Source organism: Watersipora subatra, chromosome 4, assembly GCF_963576615.1.
Source record: "Watersipora subatra chromosome 4, tzWatSuba1.1, whole genome shotgun sequence".
Taxonomy (NCBI): Eukaryota; Metazoa; Bryozoa; class Gymnolaemata; order Cheilostomatida; family Watersiporidae; genus Watersipora; species Watersipora subatra.
Genome location: NC_088711.1, coordinates 41292119 through 41303058, shown reverse-complemented (window position 1 = coordinate 41303058; position 10940 = coordinate 41292119). Strand labels below are relative to the sequence as shown.

The following is a 10940-nucleotide window of genomic DNA, read 5'->3' as shown; positions in this document are numbered from 1 at the left end:
GCTAAAACTGGACTGCGTTATTGTTTTGAGCTACCATTCACTTTCACAGAAAAGCACCAAAGTATGGCTTATTGAAAAGGGAACAATCTTCATGAGAAGCCACAATAGAGATTCACTCAAATTTGCTGAAAAAAGCATAATATTTAGGATGGTTCCTATGGGAATCATTGAAACTTACTGAATGATCAGCACTTGAACGACCTACAACTGTTGATAAACTGACACTTCTACTACGTAAAGCAGGGTGGTTTGCTTACAATGTTATTTGAAAGCCCAGCTGCACATCTCAATGAAACAGAGGATGCATCAATTAAATGTTCCGCACTCATAAGGCAGGCCCTACTCTCAGCCACAAGGGATTACTTGTTTTGTGTATATGAAGTGTACATCACTAATCATCAGCACATGGCATCTTGCTTAGTATCTCCTGCTTTGTGTAGACTCGCTTGATCATTTTTACTAGTGACTAAGTCGGCTTACTTAAGTTGACCTTGGATTTAATGTTGTTTTTTTTTATTTCCTAAACATTGGCACTTCCATCGGAGTCACATAAAAAATCGATAATTAATAAGTAGTTAAAAGAATTCAGCGTAACCACATGAGGATACAACTACTCAGCCTAGCATTTTAATGGAAAATCACAAAAAAATATCAGGAATCGCTTCAACTGGTGTGACTTGAAGGTATTTTTCTAAGCATTCGCAATTCTTCTTGACACGTCAAAAATGTGTTGCGATAAGCATGTGAAATCAATAAAACAGTGACTTTTGATGTCTCTGGAAAAAAAAACACTTTTGAATCAAATCAACAAAAATAGTTAATGTATTATACAATATCGGATACATCTTCAATCCACACAAATGCACTGTGTAAAAGAAATGAAGCTCGTAGATTATGCCCCCTCCAAGGAACTTGTGTTTCAAATTACTACTGCAACATATTACTGAGCACAGAGGTGCTTTTGTATGAATACAAAAATGCCACACAAAATTAAAATATTACCATCCAAATAAAGCCTATAGTGTGGTATCACAATACCATTGCAATCTTTTGAGGGTGTATTATAAACCAATGATTTTTTCCTACATCACAATATAAGAACTATCGAGAGAAAATTGATTGAGCTCGTGCACTGCAAAAACTGAAATTTACATTTTTATATGCAAAACTAATACGAATTTCCGATTTAATAGATTTCATAAATAAAAGCAATAGTGCTGAGATTTTTTAACTGCCATTTATAAATTGTAATAGTTAACATGTACAATATTTTTGCAGTTATCAGATACCTCAAAACCACTATTAAAGTCATCATCACTATAAACAGCGATTTTATTTTAGAGAAAACTCCATACACAAAACAAGGTTTTGCATGTTTCAAATTTGTTACAAACAATTCGCGTTTAATGCAACAAAAGATTTGTAAAAACACAGCCTTACAAATTGAAAACTTTTTTTGACAGCTAGTCAATCAGACATGGTTGGCCGATTCAAATCAAATGATTTGAATCATCCTAAAAAATCAAGTTTAATGATTTTTTGATTCTTATGATTTTTTCCGTGTCAAAAAATGGGACTTATACCATGAATATGAACTGCATAACTTAGTGAAAATAAAAATAAAAACAGCTTTTAATAAATTAGAGTGATGCAAAGTTGTTTTGTTATGTTGCTAATGTTTTCATGTGGCACATTTCAACAAAATAAAATAATATTATGTTAGCAGTTATGAAAAAAGCTAGTAATTAATGTTTTCAAAAAAATCTGATTTAAATCAAAAAAATTTGATTTGTATAAAAAAATCCGATTTATATAAAAAAAATCTGATTTAGATAAAAAACATCTGATTTAAATAAAAAAATCTGATTTAAAAAAATCATGATTTTTCCAACCCTGCAATCGGACATGAGTATCTGATTGTATATTTGTAGCATGACAGTACTACTTTAGGTAAATAATATTTACTCTAAACAATTGATACTTCTAGTAATAATTGGAATCATCCTGGCAAGATGTTAATAATTTATATCGTCCATCATGCACTTTATGTTTTTGCTTAGTCTTGTTTAATAGTGCATAAGTGTACTGTTGTTTGGAATTTGTTAGTTTGCCACTCAAAACCATGTAATAGTTATATAGACAGTTACTTGGCTGTTAACTTTATTGCAGTTCATGCTATGAGCTATTCAAGTATAATAAGTTTGATAATTAATGAGCAACACAATCTATATCAGCCAATGGTTGAGATCTAGAATTAGTGGCCAACTAGTAGATATTTTTAGTTTCGTTGTCGTTACCGTCTAATGATCATTCTGGATTATTGCCTAAAATTTTGTATTTACAAGTTATTACAAACATAATGTAACATATTATAAACATCAAGTAAGCCCTGAAAGCAATTTTAGTAAAACTTTTGTCGGTATAACATTGATTTACTCTTCTTATTTCAATGTTGTGCTTTTTTTTAAAGAAATACAGATGAAATGTCTTAAATGTTTTTAATGGTTTTTGAATCATTATCAACAAAATTTGAAATTGATGTACTGATTGTTAAAAATTTTCAAAATTGCTACCAATGCTTAGTTTAATAATTTGCCTCGTTTTGAAGAACAAATTTTGTTATTGATAAGTTCTTTGTGTGACTGAACGTTCAAGCGACTTTTAAATGACTACACCATATTTTCAAATAACTGTGAATGCTAATTGTGGTGCTAATGTCACAATGCCAAATAAACAGTAAGAATATTCTAGGCCCCTTTTATGGTTTTTTCATATAAATTTACAATCAGGATTAAATTTTAAACGAAGACATAAATTTTAAAAATTATTAAAGTTGCTGCTTCTGCCAACATTGGTATGGATATTGATATTGACAATTTAAAATAGTTAATGTTTTAATGGGTTTCCCACATAAAGCAAACTCCTTCACACATTTTAAAAATAATTTACCTCTCTTATAGCATTTTTGAATATTGCAATAAGAGGACTATAGCACCTTATAGCAACCTCAAAGGAGCAAGGAACAGATTTTCTGAATTTTTTTTAGTTCTCCCATATTAGTTTATTTCTTTATACAACAGCAGTAAAAATCACAGCTGTTAAGTCGAGTTTAAAATAAAAACACTCACATGCGTCAGCTAGTATAAATATGGAAACCACAGTTTAAATATAAAAACTAACATACTCTGGGCTTCTAAAATATCATAGCTCTAAAGTATAAATTCGTATAAATTTTTGCAGTAATTACTGTCATGGTAATAACAAAACTCAGGGTAGTCATAGAATGTGTTTTTGACAATAGCATAACCTACCGCTATACTTGATGATAGCTATAAACAAAAAATAAACACAAGCATTCAAAATATCGGATTTTTTTCGATCTCTCGACAGAAATGAAGAAAAAGAAAATTTTCATATGTCTTCCCTTTTATATCATTTATTATTTTAGTATATTAATGCTTTTACTATATCCTATTCTTTAGTAATTTGACACAAACGACAAGATAATTAGTAAAGGTAAAAAGCCGTAATTAATTTTGTAGTGGCAGTTTACGTAGACGAAGCTCTCAAGTATGCCGTTGCTTTGGCACTGTACTGGTTTTCTTTCGGCTTACAGCTAAATGGCGTGTGGAGCACGTATAAATTGCAATTTATAGTAACTAATAAATGCAACAAAGAAACTAGTATACCTGGGCTATGCGTGGTACGATTTAGTAACCTGAGATCCATGTAGTGAAGCAACAGTGGGCTCAGCCTTCCGAAATGCCGTGCCTAACTGAGCTTAGCCTTTAAATTGTGATCTGCTTGCTTATTTCCTATTTTCACGGGTCGACGGTTTTCTTGTTTTTCATTCATAATAATGTGAGTTTTGTAACATTTTCTTTTCTCTGGGATAGATTTACGCCAATTTTTGTTACTTTTAGTACGTTTATAATTTGGCATTAGGTATAAAATATGAAAGTGTATACACAAAGGTGAATTCAATGTACAGTAAGCCGTAAGGTGTATGGTGTTGTATGGTGAAGGAAATTACCTCTACTCAGTTTAGAATAAGCATTTTTATTATAAGAATCACCAGATTTTGGAACCTCCTGTTAAAATTTGATTCAAAATATAATTCAACACGTAATTTTACAAAATAATTTCATTTTCATAATCTCCACATTTTGTTCTATCATAAACTGTACAATATGATAAATATTATTGAATTAAATAGTATTTTTTAAATATAACATGTAGCAAATGTTTTATTTTTTTATATATATGCATTACGTTATATTAAGCGTTTATTTGATTTTGATTTACCAGTTACATTTATTATCAAAATAATCGTTATTATACTATTTACAAATATATGATATAATAAATAAATAATAGTAACATGTATACTATTAATTAATATAAATAGTACAATTCTACGTTAAAATACCACCTTCGAAGGCTCAGATTTCAACTGCTACTAGTAACTATTATTGTTCATATTCTGTAAAATATTTATTATTAGTGTTTCAAATGTGGCATAGAATTTACCAACTGTTACTGAAAAAACCTCATAGTCATAGATATAATACGCTACGTTATATGAATAACTTTACTACTGAAAAATACTCATTTTCTAGCCAAGTACAGGCTCACAAAAACTCTTATTAGATTTATTTTGAAATATGTAGCAAGCATCACCTTGTAGTTACTCTGACTGTTTATAATCAATCTGCAGCAAATATTAACAATGATGAATTTTTAGATTATTCATTCATATTCTGTATTATTCCTTGTTCACTTAAAACATAGTTTTGAGCCCTGCTGAAGGCAAAAATTAAAAATTTTAAAATTGATTTTATGGAAATTCCGTCTGGTATAAACATGGTTTTGCATTTTAGCATAATGATATGGGGTGAACCATAATGATATGGGGTGAGCCATAATGATATGGGGTGAACCATAATGCTACAGGGTGAACCATAATGATACAGGGTGAACCATAATGATATGCAGTAATACATGCAAAAATGTTTTACTATAAGTTGCTTGTTGCATTAATACAATGCAATGGTGCTCTACATTAAAGGTTGACTTACAAAAAAATTCGCATTACCGTTATTTGATATGAAAAGATTCACCATGTCTTACTCTATTGTGTTCTAGGTGCAAAATATGTGGAAAGGTGATTACAAGCTCTTAAAAGCTCAAAAACGAACAGAAAATCGCAGCCACACAAGACTGCAGTAGTTTGGATTCCCTTTCCAAAATGGCTCAAATGTGATGTAGTTGTGAGAGATGGTTTCTGGTGACACTTTCTTGCAAACTTATTCGTCGAAATATTTTTACAAATATACTTCACGCATTCAATAAAACTATGTCTATCGTTCTTACGCGTCTGTTTTATCGTCATCGTAATGCTGTCACTTTTACTAGTGATATTTTATAACTTACCGTAAAAATTCGTTTAATTTTTTAGCCTTAGCTTGAAGGAGTACATATCATTGTCTGATAATCATGACGAGCCTGTTGGTCACTTGTGGTAATCGGGAAGTGCTGCGGAAATTATTTGCGAAGTCTTGGGTCACATGATCAGATTACGACTTGCCAATTAGACCAGGCCGAAAAAAACTGTAAAGTAGCGAGCATCTATATTTGATACGGGGTCTTTGGTAAAACCCGAAGTGTTTGTCATAAACTAGTACTACGATAAGTTTTATATTGAGCTCTGTATTGGTCTTTCAATTCACGTGAGAACATACGTGACAAGACGATAACCAAATTTTGTAGCTACGTCATCGAAATAAAGATATTCCAATCTAAGGCGGCTTTTCATTTTTGAGCTTTTAAGAGGTTAATCGGGACCCCCCTACTCGCTTAAGGTGAAAATCTGTGAAATAGAAACTAATAAACTCATACCAAAGTCACTTGTTCATTAATCGTAAGCATTCTCCTTTTTTTCGACTTATTAGACAAAAGCTTATTAGGCGATTAGCTTATGAGACGATTGTTGGGGTTGAAGGCATTTAAGACGCATGATGAAGGGTGCCACAAGCACTTTGCCTTTTTATACTTCGCACAATGTAACAGGAAAACAGCGAAATACAATGACTGCTGTCATAATGATGCTCGCAGAGGCATTTCAATAGGCCAGAGTATGAGAGAGATTTATTTATTTTAGTTTCTTATTTGAATTTATGTCCTTTACTTTATAATGAATATTTTTACGTAGCGAAGTACTGAAGCCGTGGAAGCTGAACCGAAAGTAGCGAGGAGTTACTGTATTAGTAATAGCAGCATGAGCGATCAACAAACAGGACTCTGCCAGAGGTTGAACTTGAACATGCGCATCACTCACTAATTTTTACACTCTGGATTTTAGCTATACATCTGACCTTCGGAAAAGTAGAGTTTAATTTGATAACTTATTCGGAGCTGTAGCTACTCGTGTAGTTGTTTTATTGATTACTAATCACTACGAACAGGCAGTTTCTCCTCAGTTAGTGACTTCGGTATTGTTGGCTGGGATTCAAAACCACTGCCACCATTCAAACATTGGGCTTTAATACATTAACCACTATTATCAATCCTGATCAATTAGCTAAACTTTTCAATTTAGAGCTTGATATCCATACTAGAGCAGGAAGAGATGTTTGAATATCTCTGTATAACTGTAATCTGCCTTGTCATTACTTGGTACCGTTAAGAGTAAAACATAGTATTTTTCAAAATGATACTGGACTGGGTCTATTCACTGTTCAGTCACACCTATCTCATCACATAACCATTGTAACAATTTAGCATGCAAACGAATATGCTTAGTGCTCCAAGAGCACTAATTTTTCGTCCCTTTTTCAGATCGAAGTAGCACCACGCTCCATTCCTTCACCCATCCATGCTCTAGGAGTATTTAGGCTTGGATCTGTGCAATGATGGGCTGTATTCAGAGTATCACTTCTTGTACGAATAGTTTGCCAACCAAATGCAATTCTTTCGATTGTATGTTTTAGCTGAGTTCTGCAAGGATGCCAAAACAGCGGGACTGACATGACTACGAGTCGACGAATCGCAGTCAGTCTAGCAGCATGAAAAGAGAGGACATTTTAATCTGGTTTTTTTTGCATAATTTTGCATCTGGTCAACATTGTCATTTTATTTGTCAAAATAAAATTGTCTATTTCATGAGTCAAACTGGTAGAGTTTAGCATTGTTTATATAGGATTGGAAATGAAATGATAGTCTATGGTATGGTCAGCATAGCTATAAAATGTCCTCGTCTCGTGTTTTTGTTTAGAGCTGAGCTATGAAGGGATGACTCTGTAAATATCAACATGTAACTTCATTGAGAGCACTTGAAATTAGGGCATAAATCAGTCTTGTAAAATCACATAAAATGTTACTATCGTTAGTACCGTGTAAAAGTCGATATCTGAGCTACAACACCAATTTAGATCTCATTGCTACACAGGAAAAGCAAACTGCCAGGAGTCCCACCACATTTTCTAAGCTAGACTCATCTCAGTCGTACAATGCATAGTCTACCCTAAGTCTATATAGTCCATATAGTCTAACTCCCCATATTGACCTTTCATAGCAAGGTCAATATCTGCTGAACTAAGTTAGTGGCAGAAGAGTATATTGATATAACTAAAAAGCTGTGCAAAGCTTCTCAAAGAGCAAATGAACAACTCTTAATTTAAATGGTGGCCCTGAAAAGGGCCGTTGTGGGAAAGCGAGATTATGCTTAGGCACGTTCGCCTCGAATACGCCTTGCCAATTGAATATCTTTGGGCATGATAGTAACCCTCTTGGCATGAATAGCGCACAAATTTGTGTCTTCGAACAACCCTACCAAGTAGGCCTCACTGGACTCTTGTAGCGCCATGACAGCTGAACTCTGGAATCTAAGATCAGTCTTGAAATCTTGAGCGATTTCACGAACAAGTCGCTGAAATGGCAACTTTCTGATTAGAAGCTCTGTCGACTTTTGATACCGCCTGATTTCTCGGAGAGCAACAGTTCCAGGTCTATACCTGTGGGGCTTCTTCACTCCACCAGTGGCAGGGGCACTCTTTCGAGCAGCTTTAGTTGCGAGCTGTTTCCTTGGCGCTTTGCCCCCAGTAGATTTACGAGCGGTTTGCTTAGTGCGAGCCATTTTGCATGAATGAATGATCCTATCCGAAAACTACTCAGTTTATATACACCCGCTCACAATGAAGCAACTTATTGGCTTAACAAAATATGGGTCAAACATTCATGTTCTTGGCGCTAATCTAAAAACATCACTAGATTACGCACCCGCCAAATAAATTCCAAGTTACCCTTACAAATAATTTATATTGCGCCCGCCTAAAGAATTAGATGATCTATAACGCGCCCGCTTACTTGGTATAAATTTACTAGCTGAGATTTCGTTACATCATTCGCAAACGAACATTAGCAAACAAACATGTCTGGAAGAGGTAAAGGCGGAAAAGGGCTAGGAAAGGGTGGTGCTAAACGTCACCGAAAGGTGTTGCGTGATAACATTCAGGGTATCACCAAACCTGCTATTCGCCGGTTGGCTAGAAGAGGTGGAGTCAAAAGAATTTCTGGCCTTATCTATGAAGAGACAAGGGGCGTTCTGAAAGTCTTCTTGGAAAATGTCATTCGTGATGCAGTCACTTACACCGAGCATGCTAAAAGAAAAACCGTGACCGCTATGGATGTTGTTTACGCACTTAAGCGTCAGGGACGTACTTTGTACGGATTTGGCGGCTAAGTGTGCATGGTCACTAACTTGTGCTAATAAACCCAACGGCCCTTTTCAGGGCCACCAACATATTAAGGAGTCGTTCAATGCATCACCAAATATATTGGTTATTTGAAACAGCTTGATTTAATTTAATGACCTGATAACGCCTGCTCGTCATGAAGTATGCGATGATGGGTTTCATATTTTAATGGGAATCATCGTTATGATGCATGCATTCAATCGTATACACCAGAGGTGTGCAACATGTTTCTTTTGAGGGCCTACTAGAAAATTGTATGTCGAGTTGAGACTGAAAGTATAATATAAATAAGTACATTACTTGCAGACACAACAAACTTCAATTATAACGAATCTGTAATATTGGACCAAAAGCAAACTAGATCTTAACTACAGTATTCACGACCACAAAATTTATTTGTGATATAGAAAATAAATTATCTATGCATAAAAATTTAATGAACTATGCTCTGATGATCCTAATATATTCCAGATCAGAATTTATTATAGATCCAGAAATGGTACCAACCTATGTACAACCACTCTCTGCATACAGATACACAATATAGCTTAGCTAAATTGGCTAAACCCATATTGGTGAATTAGCCTGCCTTTGCATGCTGATGTATGAGAACAGGGACTGTTATTTGAATTTAGCAGCACCGGTACTGACCTACTTTATTTTCAACACCAGCCAAGATTAATCAACCAACAGCACAAATTAAGTCTAGGAAAAAACCGTCAACGATAGTGATGTGTAAAATAAGAAAGAAGGTTCACTGAAGACTGGCTGTGAGCAAGCTACTACTAACCAACTACTAGCAAGCTTATAATCAACTACCAGCAAGATACTAACCAGCTATTAGCAAGCCACCTCTAACCAGTTGTTAGCAAGCTTACTACTAACCAGTTGTTAGGTATTTAAACTGATTGAATGCCAGGGATTAAACTCTCATCCCTATCAAACCCCTATCTCATCCCTATTAAACTCTCAAACCCTATCTTCAAGCAATATTCAAACGCAGGAATGAGTAGGTAATAACAAGACAACGTCTACAGTACGTGCATCAGCACCCAGAACAACTCATGCAAGTTTGGTGGCCCTGAAAAGGGCCGAGTAATAAACCAATGGTTTTACTTGGAGCTGGTATATTTGGTTACAGCTTTGGTGCCTTCAGACACTGCGTGCTTGGCCAACTCTCCAGGGAGAATGAGCCGCACAGCAGTTTGCACTTCACGGCTGGTGATGGTTGACCGCTTATTGTAGTGAGCAAGTCTTGATGCTTCAGCAGCAATTCTTTCGAAAACATCGTTGACGAAGCTGTTCATAATGCTCATGGCTTTGCTAGACACGCCAGTGTCCGGATGGACTTGCTTGAGAACCTTGTAAATATAGATTCCATAACTCTCCTTCCTCCTCCTTTTTCGCTTCTTTTCGCCTGATCTGGCAGCCTTCGCCTTACCGGCCTTCTTCGCTCCTTTGCTACTGACTTTGGGAGGCATTTTAGAACAATTGCAATATAGCGTCAACAGTCTTACATTACTTTATATATATTGCATTATGCAAATGAAGAAGTTTAAAACATCGTTTTTAATTGGATTGTTGTAAAGCAAGCGCCTCAGAAAAAGCAATAACTTCAAGCTGGCAATATTATTGGCTGATTTCAATCATACACGCCTGCTATAAAAAGTAGATCATTGCGCTTAGCGATCATTACTACTAAATTTCCTGGTAGATACTTTCGGTTAACTTAATTCATCAGACATGTCTGGACGAGGCAAAGGAGGCAAAGCCAAGGGCAAGAGTAAAACTAGATCGTCTCGCGCTGGATTGCAGTTTCCGGTTGGAAGAATTCATAGGTTGCTTAGAAAAGGCAACTATGCTGAGAGAGTTGGCGCAGGTGCTCCAGTATACTTGGCTGCAGTGATGGAATATCTTGCTGCCGAAGTGCTTGAGCTGGCAGGAAATGCTGCTCGTGATAACAAAAAAACAAGGATCATCCCTAGACATCTTCAGCTAGCCATCCGCAACGATGAGGAGTTGAACCGATTGATGAGTGGTGTCACCATTGCTCAAGGTGGTGTTCTCCCCAACATTCAAGCAGTTCTCCTGCCCAGCAAGACCAAGAAAGCTGCATAAAAGCTGTCCATATTTGATCCCCCAACGGTCCTTTTCAGGACCACCATCGTATTTCAAGAGTGGTTCTCT

The 10940-nt window shown here is 35.4% G+C and overlaps 4 protein-coding genes across 4 annotated transcripts; 2 read left to right on the top strand and 2 right to left on the bottom strand.

Annotated features, from left to right (window-relative positions):
* Positions 1 to 7174: 7174 nt before the first annotated feature.
* Positions 7175 to 8134, bottom strand: LOC137394924 (histone H3). The gene has a single exon (XM_068081701.1). The coding sequence runs from the start codon at positions 8132 to 8134 to the stop codon at positions 7724 to 7726; it is 411 nt and encodes a 136-aa protein (XP_067937802.1). The 3' UTR covers positions 7175 to 7723.
* A 294-nt stretch (positions 8135 to 8428) lies between these two features.
* LOC137394254 (histone H4) lies at positions 8429 to 8740 on the top strand. Its single transcript, XM_068080976.1, has one exon. It carries the CDS (start codon positions 8429 to 8431, stop codon positions 8738 to 8740), a length of 312 nt encoding a protein of 103 aa, XP_067937077.1.
* A 692-nt stretch (positions 8741 to 9432) lies between these two features.
* LOC137393369 (histone H2B, gonadal-like) lies at positions 9433 to 10242 on the bottom strand. The gene has a single exon (XM_068079894.1). The coding sequence runs from the start codon at positions 10232 to 10234 to the stop codon at positions 9866 to 9868; it is 369 nt and encodes a 122-aa protein (XP_067935995.1). The 5' UTR covers positions 10235 to 10242; the 3' UTR covers positions 9433 to 9865.
* A 224-nt stretch (positions 10243 to 10466) lies between these two features.
* On the top strand, positions 10467 to 10874 carry LOC137393368 (histone H2A). The gene has a single exon (XM_068079893.1). The coding sequence runs from the start codon at positions 10497 to 10499 to the stop codon at positions 10869 to 10871; it is 375 nt and encodes a 124-aa protein (XP_067935994.1). The 5' UTR covers positions 10467 to 10496; the 3' UTR covers positions 10872 to 10874.
* Positions 10875 to 10940: the final 66 nt, after the last annotated feature.